We start from the raw sequence: 14993 nt of genomic DNA on the forward strand, positions 1-14993 counted from the left end.
CAGGACTGGCATAGGCCTGATAGTTTCATGAATATACAAACTTTTGACTCTTAAATGTGAACAGATATTCCTGTGACTGATCTGAAGTGGTTATTTTGAGGTTCAAAAGGACCAGAGGACCTTTTTGAGTGTGAACAAACAAACAAAAAAATCATAGCACCTACTCTTCAGTCCCCTGGAGACTGGGAGGAACTTGTTTGTTCAGGAGGAGATGAGTTTTCTATTGTTTGTGAGACACATTTGTCCAACACTTTTACCATATTCAGAGGGGGATAGACACATGGAAGGTGGCCAGCGTTCTTCTGTGATATGTCATTTATCCAAATAAGTCTAGAAATTTTCTAACATTTTACGGTGCTCTTTCCAAAAAAAAAAAAAAAAAAGTAAGAAGTACATAAATGGCTCAGTTTTTTGTTCTGAGACAAGCAGTTTTAACTTTTAGTAATATATCTTCCTGGCTTTAAACATTAGGAAATCCATTTCAGATGATGGCAATTACTGTCATGCCTTTTAACGCCCACAATGTCCTTGCCTCCCTAACAGTTAGGGTTCTGTGGGAGAGAGCCTTTATATAAATGAGGGTAGAAATTTTTGTTTTATGGTTTGGAGTGAAGGATGATGGTTGGATACAGGCTAGACAGATTTTTGTTTGTTTTTTGTTTTTTGTTTTTTCCTTTTTAAAAAGATTCTCTGTAGAATTTGTTAGGTTTACTGGTGACAGGAAGCTGTTGCAGGTGGCTAACGCGAAGTATAAAACTGAAATGAGAAAAGTAAGAATTAAGGACAAATATGTTCTTAAGCAGGACTTTGTAAGAAGGGACCAACTCAAATACCATCAAAATCACACAGACGAGCCCATATGTTCACATCTCACATTATCTTGGAAACTAGGACAAACACAGTAGGACTGATAAAGCTAACGGTCAGTGGAGAGTGCAGAGGCCACTTCCGGAAAACCTCTGTCATATCTGAGAACCACTGAATCTAGCATACTTCCTGGAATTTATTGACTAGTTTACAAGGTTGGATATTGTCACAGTTTCAAAAGGTCAAAATAAGACAGAAAATTTCCATTAATCATTAATGGTGTTCTGAGGGACTGGAGATTAGGATATAGAGGGGAAGGATTTTAGGTTAGGGAATCTACAGAGTTGTTTTGTGTGGCTCCTAAGGAAAAATGGCTGGCAGGAAATTTTGGTTCAATGGAAAAACTTTACTGTAGCCATGGCTAAATACTAACTAAAGTGATGAACAGCTTGGAGAAGTGAGTTTGTTTTGTCATTGGAAATATGCAAATGGAGCTTAAATAACCTCATATATGAAAGATTCCTGATTTTTGTACAAGATTGTATTCTTTTGATCTTTAAGATCACTACCAAGGGGTTACAAAATAATCCCTTTTAGAAATAGTAAGAAATAATATGGAACTCCCCCCACCAAAAAAGCTTACTATGTTTACATAAAATAGCTCTAATAAGAACATCTTTCTCTTTTTCATGCATAGGAGCTAACTTTAATAAAATCTCCCTATAAAAAGCCAGGGATTATTTTTGTTAATACTTTCTATCATGACTACTCAATAACATTTAAAGTGAGAGCCTATATTCAAATGAAGACACCTCTGATGAATATTTTGAGAAATAATTTGTTTCTAGCCTTTAAGGTTTAAATTTTTCATCTCAGCAAAAAAGTAGTTTTCATTCAGTGCATTACAGGAATGTATAAGTACATGTGAATGTAATGTAAATGGCCACTATAGATTATCCCTTGTTAAACAGCTTTAATTAAATCAGCCACTTGTGTTTGCACCGAAGTACACTAGAATCCACAGGTGTTATGTAGTACTTTAGCTAGACTGCAAAATTATTAGAGAAAAATAGAAAACTAATTTCACTACATAAGACTTAAAATTGTTCTGAAGCCATCTTTACTGGAAAGTTCAGCCTTAAGTGTGACAGAAGCAAGGAGGAAGCCTAGACGGGAGGCACAGAGAAAATTCAGAATTAAAATATAAAAGGGTAAAACTGCTCTTACAAAACTGACCTGTAGCTCTTGCACCGTGTATCTCTGAGGTGGACTACTCTGAATATGTTTCTGATTTTAAAAATTTCATTTATTCATTTATCCAAAGAGAACATATACAACTTATAAGGCTAGGCAATATGTGAATCATTTTCTCATCTTCCAAAAGGAAAAAGAACCCCAACGAACACCAAGGTTCAATTGCAGTGTGACTATTACAAATTGATTTCTTATTCCATGGAGTACTGCTTAATAAAGGTTTTTCATTCCAGTTGAACCTTCTTTGATTCATATAATTAAATTCTACTTTGAATGAATAGTAAATGACATACACTGTTCTTTAATGTGTCATGTGGTGATAAAGAAGGTGCTCTGGACTTTGACATGGCCCCAGTAAATATTGGCATAATCTTAGTGACACTGGTGAAATATTTTTCACATGGTGACCTCTCAGCACTAAATGTTTACAAATTCCATTAACAGAATTTTTGCTTTTTGCAATAGCATGTCTCATTTCTATCTGTATTGTGAAACATTCTGGTAATTCATGTCCAATTCTGGATTTTTAAAAAGAAATTTGATTTACCCACAGAAAATCTTTAGTGCTCCATGTAACTTACCTCTCCCAAGACAGCTGACAATTCATTCATAGCATGTAACAGACATGTCTGAAAGACTTACCCTGTGTTGGGCATTGGGTTCAGTACTGAATATACAAATGGAGAACAAAATAGACACATCCCTGCTCTCATGGAATTTTCAGTCTACTGGGGACAGACAATAAGATACTCATTGTCTTGGTACAAACTTAACTTTAAAAAGTTATTTTTAATGCTTTAACTATTGTTGTTATCTTTCTCTAATACCAATTTGGTCCCCTAGAAAAGCCCTTTGTATACCAGGAGCAATTGATGGACCTAAATAACAATGAATTGAATACACACTTGTAGAGAAAGCTAGAAGTAGTCTTAAGTTGCTATTTTCCAGTTGTGTTCGAAAGAATCATAGGGTTTCAGAGCTCAGCTGGGCATTTTATATTTTTGCTATTTCACTTCTTTGGCATTTTTATTTCTATTCTACACTGATAGGCTCTTTCATGTCAGAAAAGGTCAGTATGTTTGTTTTTGCTTTTTTTAAAAGCTTTATCTTTAAGAATTTGGTTTGCAGTACTTAAACAGTTGAACTAGACACTGGCAATTTCAGAGTAATTTATTTGATAAGTTAAATATTGCTGGACTAGTTTAAGAAGCTGATCTGGTTATTGGAGCTAAAGAAAATTATAAAGGTATCACTGGAAACACTGTCAATGAAGTAGCAATCAAATCAACGTATATTCCATTTTCAGACTTTTTCTTTTGGTTTCATCTCCATTGATGTTTTTAATCATTATACGAAGCATCAATCTGTTTTTATATTGATATTGATGTTTTCAGGCAGGTGTGCAATTTTCTGAGTTTGAATCAAAGGGAAGAAATTCAATTCTTTTAATACTAAATCTAGAGCTCTACATGGCATCTATAGATTAATCTAGAAGAAATTAAATGTAACTCTTAGTATGCCATCAGTGGAACAAATGGGGCTTTTTTCAGATCTTGAAAATTTGAAAATAGTGAAAGATATAGGATAAACAGGTCAGTTGCCCAGAAACTACAGTTGGAACAGTGGCCTGATAGTCACTCAAAACTAAAAGGGGAAAAAACCCCATAATGTCTTTGGTTCACATGGACAGTAGCCTATATAGATGATACACTCACAAAATCCCCAAGGGAGGCAATCTCCGAGCTCCATGCATCTCATTCTGCCTCCCATTCCCTTCACGGTGGGGCATTTTGTCATCTACTAATGTCTCTGTGGGGTGGAAATGAGGGAGCAAGTTTCCCTCTCCACCTTTGGGACAGGCGAGGGTGAAATGCCCTGCATCTGACTTGGAAACTTAGAATGCATTGCAGGGCTTAGTTTTCAAAGCAATATAAAAGTACACAATATTATGATAATGGTTCACATTTGAGTACCAACAATTAGGCAGGTACTCTTCCAAGTATTTTATATATTATCTCAATCACAAAAATCCTATGAAACTCATGGTAATTACCATTAACTTTCAATATTTATACACACTTTTGCATGTCACTTTAGTTCATCTCTGTGTATAAATTGTTCCTGTGGAAAATTGTGTTAACATCCAAATACTCAAAACAACATTACATTTTGAGCATATGTTATCTGTGAGTTTGAGAATTATGCTACTAGAATTTAGTATTACTCTGTTTATGGTATTGAAGGATTCTTTATTATTCCTGCCCTTCTGAAGTCTTAATTTATAATTACCACTCCTGGAAAAGTTCATTTTTGCTCTTCACATTCCCTTTTTTTAAACAAGCTTGCAAGGATTGTCAAACCTTGCAAATAGAAAGGTAAGCAGATTGGCTGAAAGTCTCAGTCCAGTGCTTTGGCCTTTGTATAGACAGGGGCACATAGTGATTAATACTCACTAGGCATTTGCTAATAGAGCTTATAAAGAAGGTCAATACAAATTGTTTCCTTTAAGCAACATTGTGTTATTTTCTATAAAGATTCCTTTAGTGCAAAGATCATATTTTTAGGTCCTGTGTACCTGGCACAATTCTGGACACACATGAGTTTTCAAAAGCCAGTTCATTAAGCATTTATTAAGAACTCTGAACAAAGCATTATTCAATAAGGAGTAGCAAAGTCATATTTCCATATGGTACAGTTTGAGCTGATATAAACAGGAAATAGTGAAGATTCTGCTTCATTGACTAGTTACATCTTCATCTCTTGATTAAAATAATTCAGACAACATTGGACACAGGTGATTTTTCTATCAATGTACACATCTCAATGGCTATCAAAACTGCATGATTTCCATTTATACGGTTAATCCGATGACAAAACTATTTTTTTATATATTTATTACTACTTCCATTATCACACATGATTTTTGTCAAGATCTCTTGAGCCATTTCAATGCATTTTTAAGTCCAACAGCTTACCATAGCTGGCCTTATTTTATAAATGGAAACCTCCTTTTTAAATGTTAGTGATCATTCTTTTCTATTAATAAAACTATTTGTATAAACTTTTTCCAAGACCAAAACAATTCTATAGTTTTTAATTATGCTGAAGTGCTAATAAATTTTTCTTTTTCCTTAATGAAATACAATTTTATAATTACCCAATTCCAGTGAGAATTTGAAGACTCATTATTGGACGCTATCCAAGACACCAAGGATGGCAAACTCAAATGCACTTAGGATCTTAGAACTCTGTATCTTAATGTTTGATCTAAATGAAGAGTAGAAAATGCTCAGTATTGTTTCCATGGTTCTAGTAAAAAAGGGGTAGTCATAATTCAGCTGTAAGTCATTGTTGGCATGTGAAGATTTGACCCAAGCCACATCGTCTCTGGAGAAGCTAGAAATCTGAATTTTTGTGTGAAATCTTCAGATTTTAAACTGTTGACAAGTGAAGTTAAACTTGTACATATGCATGAGATGAATCTGTTGACCATATAACAGAAATAAGCTACTATACAAAAGAGAACTCTATAGCCACCGACACTTAAGAAAAGAAAGCTTGAGAGTAGAGATAAGTATAAAACACCAAGAGCACTCATTGTCATAGAAGAGATTGAGACTAAGCACTAGGAGATTTTAGAATGGAAGACGGCTTTCATAAAAGGAACTGTTACTTGAAGTGGACCGTGAATGATGGTAGGATTTCAATAGTGGTAAATAAATTATGAGAGGAATTTTAAGTTGGAAGGATGGCAGGAAGATGTACCTGAGGTTGGAAAACTACAATTAGTATCTAGAGAATAATGAATAGTCCAATAAAGAAACTGAAGACTGGGATTTAAACTCAGAAAGATTTGATAGTTCAAGTTTCACTTATTTTTTTAAGGTAATGGGTTATCTGTTAAATTTATTCATGCAGGGAAATGACCAACTCATAGCTGTATCAAGTAAGAGTAATCTTGGATTTAAGATATATAGTATCTTCATAAGTCTTTTCTATGAAATGTGTTAATTTGTATAAAATGCTTACTATACTCCTGCCTACCATGTGGTAAACAATAAATGTTAGCAACTCTTCTTATAGTCAAATCCAGTGATAATATGTAGTATCAGATTTTATATGTCCTTGTGATATGTTTATGTGATTTCCTTCATTCTTCCTCTCTTGTGGTGGACTGAATTATTTCTGTTCAGAGGAATATGGAAGAGAAGGTAAAAATAGGAAACTTCCAGGAAGTAGGGAAATTAGTTAATATGTACCCTGATCCTCTCCTAGTCAACTCTCCCTCGTTCTGGCCAATAAAATGGTAGTCTATCAACAGTGAGATGCCTTTACACAGTGCTCCTTCCCTTCAGGAAGTCCCCGCCAATCACAGGATCTAGACACATACTGTATTATATTTCTGTTGCTACTGCAGTGAATGACCACATGTATAGCCACTTAAACAACAGATTTTAGTACCTTAGGATTCTATTGGAGAGTCAGACATAGGTCTCAATTGGCTAAAATCACTGTCAGCTGGGCTGCATTCTTCTTGAAGGCTCTAGAGGAGAAGCATTTTTTTTTTTTTTGGCTTTTCCACCTTCTAGGGTGGCCACCCACATTTCTGGGCTCCAGGCCCCTATCTTCCACCTTTAAAGCCAGCAACTTTGCCTTTCTCTATGCCTTTTTCCTCAGTTACATCTTTCTCTAAAAAGAGAAAACCCTCTTTCACCTTAAAGACACTTGTGATTACATTGATATCACCCAGATAATCCTGACTATTCTTCTACTTTAAGGTCAATTTATTAACAACCTTTGTCCCATCTGCAACCTTAATACACTTTTGCAATGTAACCTAACCTCTTCACAGTTTCCGGGCATTAGGATGTAGACATTTATGGAGAGTCCTCATTCTGCCTACCACACACTTATTAATATTTAAGCCAGAGGTCACACCAACCATCAGGTGACTTTGAATAGAGACTAGAGTTGAGGTGGATTTGCATCAGAAAACCTGATCCTTGGCATCTTGCCAGCCAGCTATACATGTGGAACCCCATCATTTCATTAATCGCACAATAGTAACCCTGATTTTTAAAAAAGTAATCCTGATTTTCAAGTCATTTATGAGCTGTGTTTATTATATCATGTAAAGTTTTTTTTTAATTGTATTTTAATAATTTGAATTGGTTGGGCAAGGGGTGGGAGGTGGGGATTAGGTTAGAAGTGATTACAATAGCCAGGCAAAAGGGAACAAGGGCCTGGGTAAGGGCAGCGTATGGAAGTGTGAATGGAAACACAGGTTTGAGAGGCAGTGTTCACAGGCCTGGGGAACCTGGCATCTGCAGGAGGTAAAGGGGAGAGACAAAGGGGACACCGAGGAGGCTTCCACAGTAGGGTGCTTTGGTACAAGGCGGACATGCTTTTCAAGGCTGAAATTTATAGCATGTGGGAATGATTGAATGTGGATAATAAAAATGAATTTAAAAATTCAAGAAGTTTCTACATGATTGAACATAAATGATTCAGATACAATGATGTCAGGAAAAAAGGGAAGTTTGGAGACAGAGCCAGTTTTATGGGACAGCAATGAACCGATGTTTGGACCAGTTATGGACGATTCATAGAAGTCAGCATGAGTTTCACTCAATTGCCCCTGTATTTGTGTTACTAACTGGTTATTTCTCTTATACTTTGTCTTCAGCAAAAAATTTTGAGGTATCTCAAAGGCAGCAAAGCAGTGATAACATTGTCTTTGTAAACCCAACTGATTAGCATAAAATTCTGGTTCATCCAAAATTATACATTTTACATTTTGATTTGTTACATAAAGAAATGAATAGCTGGTGATAAGGTAGGATGACGAGTGCTAAAAAGAAAAATAAAGTATGGTAAGGGGATAGAGGAAAACATGGAGTTGTAGGTGCTATTTGAGATAGATTAGTTGAGGAAGCCTTCTCTAGACATGAACTTGGAGCAGGCCCCAGCAGGAGGTGAGGAAGGGAGCCATGCGAATAGCTCGGGGTCAGTGGTCTAAGAGGAGGGAGGAGCCAGCACAGAGCTCTGAACTGCGGAGTACACAGAGTGCGGAGGCCAGTGCGGCTGGAGCAGAGTGAACTTGGGAGGAAACTGGAGATAGAAAGGGAAGAACAGCAGTGGGCAAAATGAAGTTAGGTGACTGTAGATACTGGGGGGAGGGTAATCAATTCCTTTTAAGGATTTCTTCATCTTCTTCCTATAGAGATTAATCCTGTGGCCTTTTAAAAGTGTGTGCACACTTATCCCTATTCCACACATGTGATGGTGAGTGCATACCTGGCACTGCACCTCATAACAGTGAGGTGTGACTTTGTTATTGATTTCCAGGGAGGTTAATGTTGTCTTTGATGGTGAAGTTAGCTGCTTCCCTGGCTTCATCTCTTTATCGTTTCCCCTCTTGGCTAAACCTCTTTTTTGCTTTTACTGTCTTTTTTATGAACCTGGATCAGGCCATGCTTGTTCCTAGTTCAGGACTTTTGCACCTGAGTTCACTCTGCTTGAAATTCATGTTTAAATCTTTGCATGGCTATCTGCTTTTTGTCATGTATTTCTTTCGTTCTATGGCACTTCCTCGTAACCATTATGTAGATTTTGCAGAAAGTTTATAAAGATATTTGGGTATATAAAGATATTTGGGTAAATAGAGGATATCTATTTATCCTAAATAACTTTTCTCCTGCATTCTGTATGGCTATATTCCTGAATCAAACTAACAACTTTATTTTTCAAGTGGTTACTGATGAAGAGGCGGGCAACTTGTAGAACAGAGGAGAAATGGGACGATTCAGTGGTGGCTTGGAAGATTGGGGTAACCTACACTGTCTGGGAAGATTAGAGTAACCTACACTGTTTTGACGGTCAAATGGAGGAAGGAGAAATAGAGCTTACCCACTAGCCCAAAGAAGACTTTCTTGCTGTTTGGTATTATGTTTAGTAAAAATATGTATGCTAAGAATGAAGTGCTTAAAGTAAAAATGAAAGTGTTCATAGTAAATGGCCTGTTCTTGCCAACAGCTCTTATAAATGGCAATGATTTATTTCCTGTTAGCATTATTTCCTTGGTAATTGCATAGCTGTGTCAGAAGCCTTTGTTTCTTCTTTTTGGAGAGGAGGGGAAGATACGTTTTAGATTACTGGCAGACTGATCTCAGTCCTGAAGAAAGGAGCCAAGTGGAGGCAATTAGCAAACGCTATCCTTTTTGTCTTTTAAGGCATAGATAACACTGTCTTTTGTTTTTTAAGGGGTAGATAAACTGGGTGTTTTCTTATCACACCATCCAGATTTGGCATATTTGGTTAAGTCCTTCTCTCCCCAGGTGTACTGAGTGGTTTGTGAACTGTATCCCCAATGCTGTTTGCTAGGAGAGGACTGGCTTAACTGGAGCCGATGTTCATGCCGAGCTACAGCAGCATCTATTTTAGACCTAAGGTTGTCCAAAGAATACTTCCATAGGGTATAGGCAATTTAGGAAAAGCTACTATGTTTGGGAAACTCGGTTAAGAACAGTTTCTTCATGTAGCACTTCTTAGAACCTTTAGGAAAACAAAGGCATTGATTAGGAACCAACCACAAGGTAGTAATGTATTGTTTATTTCTTAAATGAGTTTGGTCATATAAACTTTTTTTCCAAGATGAGTCTTGAGTGAAATATACTTTAGAAAAGGTATTTTAAACAAATGCTATGGGTGGTCAGTTAGCTCTCTAGAACTGTTAACAGGCAGAGAGAGCTGCAGCTCTAACCAATGCCCTACCATCCAAGGTTCTCTCAACTCCTTTAATCCATATGCTTTGTAAAGTCCCACCAAGAGGGCCCACATCTAGCCCTCAGGTGTACCACTGACTTGGTATTTGAGTCATACTCAGCTATTATGGATCAGAGGACTGATGGGTTAGGATCACTACCCCCAGATATTGAACATTTATGACTTACAAATGTATTTGATATGTCTCAGGAAATATTATCAGACCTATGACACCTGGCTAACTTGAAGTTTGTTATGAAGTTTAGACCTTCAAGCTAGCTAACTCGTGGTTTTGTAGCATCCATTTCATCAGAGACAGAATGCTGAAGGATGTTGAAAGAGAGATTGCAGAATACTCTGTTATTCATCAAAGGACACTTAATTCTTTGAGGTGAAGGCATTTATACTCAGGAAGTCAGCAGTCCAAAACGCCCATACACAATTCCAAGACCTAGCCATTACTGGACCTTCTTGTATTTTGAACATCTTGACTAAAACCTGTTTCAGTAGGATTTTTCAGGTTCAGATCTACTCCAGGGAGACCCCTGGGCAAAATGTTAAGCTTTCAGGGTTTCTTGGGTCTTGGCCTATTCATAGTTCTCTTAAGGGACACAATTTATATTACTTATTTATACCCCAAAATATCTCAGACTTTGTAGTCTTACATAAAGACCAGTAGCTTACTTAAGAATCTATTCTTAAGTCAGAATAGACAAAATTCTTGTTGGTGAATGAGACAAAATTATAAGTAATTTGAATGACAAAGGTAAGATAAAGGAAAAGTGAATGTAAAAAGGGTAAGTTAGAAGTAACATTATTCATGTCACATTTAATGCCAATAATTCCTGGGCTACACATTCCACAGGCTAAATATCTTATTAATATGAGTATTAATATATGACTTGGATAAGACTGATGATACTAAAATTAATTTTTCAAAGCAGGATGAATGCAGTTTCTCTTAGAAGCATTAAATCATCATCCAGAAAAGTAAATTGAAACTGATTATAAAATGTCAGCTTGAAAACTTTCCATAATGTTGCATATTTTGCATAATTTCAGCTTGTAATGTTTAAAAAGATTTTTAAATGTTGCTATAAGATGAAGGCACTATTTAAAGAATAATCTTAATAAAATATAGCTTAGATATCTTTTAATAATCATGTTTCATAGCTATTAAGTTTTAGATGTGAGGTTTTAGAAACTACAGTGCATTTTCAAATACTACCTGTGGAGGTTCTTTTAAGAGATTCAAATCTTAGCTGAGCTCATGCATCACTGAGACAGTATATTATGCTCTCAGTGGCAATAAATATTAGGAATCTGAAAAAAATGCACAGTGATGGATCACAGCCTCCATTTCCATTATCTTCCTAACAATTAAAAAAGTTCTAATTTCCAAACGTTCTTCCCAGGACTTGGTTTTGATAAAAGCAAGGAAGGATAATTGACAAATTATATAATTTTTCTTTCTTTCATGAGACTATCTTGATTTCTTGGCTATTCCAGCTGAGAGCTATATGCCACATTTCAGCTCAGATTAATCCCTCTTTGATTCTTTCTTCCCAACACATTCACCAGTTATTCTGATTTTCACCTTTTGTATAATTTTTTGAAGTGATGACAGAAAATGAGACTAACCGGCCCCCCCACCGTAAGACTTACCTCTCTCGAGGGCGCGCACAAAAGCTGCAGCAAGCAGGAGGACCAGGACCCTCTTCATCTTCATGCTGGCACGTTCTGTGGTGCCCGTGTGTCCTGCCGGTTACCCAGAAAAAATGGCAGCCAAAAGTAGCCACGTCCCTTTTGTTAAGGTTCCAGACTATGAACTAATGAATCATTAATCTCTATACAGAAGCAAGGGCGGTCATCCTTGGCCCACACAGATAAAATATCAATCAAGGTAAATAGACACCCTGGGGAAAATTGGACAAATCGAGGAGATTTTAATCATTAACTTTGTCAAACGGCAAAAGAATCAGTGTACACATAGATTATTTACCACTGCTACTTTTTACAAAAATTTGTTTAATGTATTAGTTAGGTACATTCCTGCCCCCTCTCTACTGCGTTATGTCTGTTTGGGACAATCCTTACTCTTCTCATGTGTAAATGGAACCTTGGAGCTTCTTTCTTTCTCTTCCTCTCCCTCTCCCTCTCTCCACCCTTGCCTTCTTCCCTCCCTCTGTTTAAACCTGCTACAAATACAGATTACCTTAAAATATTGCAGACTAGGCATTTTAAGTAATAAGGAGGAAACAAAAGAGTAAGAAGCCAGTTTATCACAATTGTTCAAATCCATAATTTCAATACTATAAAATTTATTGAAGATGATGGTTATGTGCTATATATCACATTTTTCAGAGCTACTGACATTTTTATTTTAACACTTGAAGCGAGGCAAACAACTGGAGAGAATGTATGACTTGTCCCAAATTACAAAAGTTAATGGTGAATTTTGGACTTCTCCAGGTAATTTAAAGTTCTTTCCATTAATACTATATAACTGACTTCTTTTGAGATACTGTAGCCTGAGAGCTCACAGTGGCTGTGCAGAATGTATAGTTCAGCATCTCCATTTTACAGAAGAGAGAACAGGTAGCTTCTGTGACGTGCCCAGAGAGGCACAGGTAAATTTCAGTCGTTCACTGGAAGCAGGTCAACTTCTCGTCCTTGAGGGGTCCTCTTTTCAGGAAACAGGGCCAGGTAGGATTTGGGTACACGGGCTCTAGAATTGAATCAGTACTCAGCTCTTATTGGCTGTGTAACTTTGGGAAATTATTTTCTCTAAGTCACATTTCTCTCACATGCAAAGTGGTGATAACTCTTAGTACCTTTGTCACAAGATTGTTATGAGTTTTATTAAGATAATGCATGTGCAGATTTACCATAACATCGAACACATGGTAACATACATTGATATTATCTATTAGTCTAATTCCAGTTATTACCACTTTCTTCACTGGCTCTCCAAATTTGTATCTGAGAAGATCATTGAAACTAATGATTAGGCTTAGACACTTCACATGTAAGTGATGTAGAATTCCATTATCAATTTTGTAACCAAGGATTAACTACATAGGCAGCTACATTTTTAGTGAGATCCTCCATCTATCTTGAAAATACCTGGGTGTTAGGTTCAGACAATAGAGTTCATTTAGTTGGAAAAGGGTATCTAAGCAAAGCAAAGCAATCTCTGTAAGGTCAAAGGAATCCCATGTGGTAAAGGAGAACTTGCTAGAGGAAATAATGGGAAGAGAGCTTTGATATTCAAAGATCAGCTTCTGCCTATTACAAATCTTCCAAACTTTTCTTTTTGCTGAACTTCTAGTTTACTTTGCAAGTTAATTAAAAATGTTTTAGTCCTACTGTAAGTTATTTGTAAACAAAGAAACTCTAAGTAAATGTCAAGAGTTTAAAAATAATTAAGAAACCTAGAACTCAGAGAACAACTGTTAACACATTGCAGTTTTTACTTTTATTCAAGATAATACAACAAATGCACTTTTGTAAGTTTTTATTTAACAGTTGAAATTTCAGTCATTATCTGATTATTAATTCTTTCAAACATGCAGGTAATTGTTTCCTGTGGTTTTGCTAAAGAGTTTACGTCTAGCCTGTTTTTTTTTTCAATTTTAAAAAATTATAACTTTATCTCTGCTTTTGCAACAATATCTACCACTTCTGTTTAATGATAAACTAACTGTAGCAAGAATTGCAACATCTCATTTAGGTGTCCTCTTGAGAAATCTCTACACTAGCTGCCAAATGCATTCTTTTGGCTGAATTTATCTTTTTCTAACTGAAAATGACACTCACATGCTGGTTAGTAGCTAAATACATGAACCTTTTCTTAGTCTTATTTATGTAACTCTCATTAATCTTTCAACTGTTGATTGCTTCCATTGATTATAACACTGGAAAGATAAAATTGTAATTGGCCTAAGTGAAAAGTCTTACGTTGCAATGACTACTCTTGTAAGTCAGATGAGGGGGGAAAAACAGGTGAAAAAGGCCAGCTGAAATCTTCTAACACTCCCTTACAGCTGCAGTTGCAGCAATTCAGAGATTTATTACAGAAATAGATTTTTAAAATAATTATTAAATATTTAAGCTCTGGAATTTTACAGGAATTGTTTTGCCCATAAATTGAATTGAAGTGGTCTCCCTCTTTCTCTATCTTGTCATTGGCTTCAAAAGAAATTTAGGTTCTTTCCTAAACAAGGGAAATTCTAGGCAAAATCATGAAATAAAGCCAAGTTTTAGTTCTTTTTCTGACACGTTTTTCTCTTCTGGTCACGGCTGCTTATAAACCCTTGCAATATAGTATTGCCATTCTGTATATTGTATCTCTTTTTACTCTGATTTTACCTAAGATTATCTCTTTACCTTTGGTTTTCAATAATTATCCTAATAATTACCCTGTGTATAGTGTTGTTCTTTTTATATCTGTCTTGATAAGGGCTCATGGAACTTGAACCTATAAATCAGTGTTTTTCACCAAATTTTTAAAATGTTTACAAGCTGCTGTTTTTTGAAGGACTTTTCTGCCCTATTCTCACTCGCTTCTCTTTGGGACTCTGATTACACATGCTGCCCATAGTGTATTGGACTATTTAAGATTATTCCACACGTCTCTGAGGTTCTATTCAGTTTCTTTAACCTTTGTTCTCCCTGTTACTGAGTTTGGATAATTTCTATTCATTAATCTCATTCAATGAACTCAGCATTTTTCAGTTGCAGAATTTCTACCTGATATTTTTCATAGTTCCATTTTGCAGCTGAGATTTTGTTTATTCATTAAGACCATGCTTGCTTTGAGTTCTTCAAATATATTCTTTAAATCTTTTCCCATTTTAATAAAAGCTTCAGTTTCTTTGTAGTCTTTGTCTACTGCATGTTCTGATAAGTCCTTCTCAGAGTCTGTTTTTATTGACTTGCTTTTATTTGAATTATGGTGACATTTTTGTTTCTTTTCACATTAGTAATTTTCTTACTATACACTGGACAAGCAATGTGAAAACAACGTGACAGTTTTATATGGTTTAATTTTTAAATTCTCTATTATATAACAAGTTTTTTCATATTGTTTTTCTCATTCTTGATATCTGAGTTTAATTAGTACTATTCAGACATCCTTTTGACTGAATTAAATTGATTGGATAGCA

General features: G+C 35.8%; 1 protein-coding gene across 2 annotated transcripts in view; it reads right to left on the reverse strand.

Moving 5' to 3' along the window:
• GC (GC vitamin D binding protein) overlaps positions 1-11645 on the reverse strand; it is a 36081-nt gene extending 24436 nt beyond the window's left edge. For both annotated transcript variants that reach the window (XM_054591474.1, XM_054591482.1), the window contains exon 1: positions 11491-11645. In XM_054591474.1, coding sequence (XP_054447449.1) covers positions 11491-11554 — 64 coding nt within the window. In that variant the 5' untranslated portion in view covers positions 11555-11645. The remainder of the gene's footprint in view (positions 1-11490) is intronic.
• Between the last annotated feature and the right edge of the window lie 3348 nt (positions 11646-14993).

Source organism: Pteronotus mesoamericanus, unplaced genomic scaffold (assembly GCF_021234165.1).
Source record: "Pteronotus mesoamericanus isolate MK-2021 breed Mesoamerican mustached bat unplaced genomic scaffold, CSHL_Meso_final contig_130, whole genome shotgun sequence".
Lineage (NCBI taxonomy): Eukaryota > Metazoa > Chordata > Mammalia > Chiroptera > Mormoopidae > Pteronotus > Pteronotus mesoamericanus.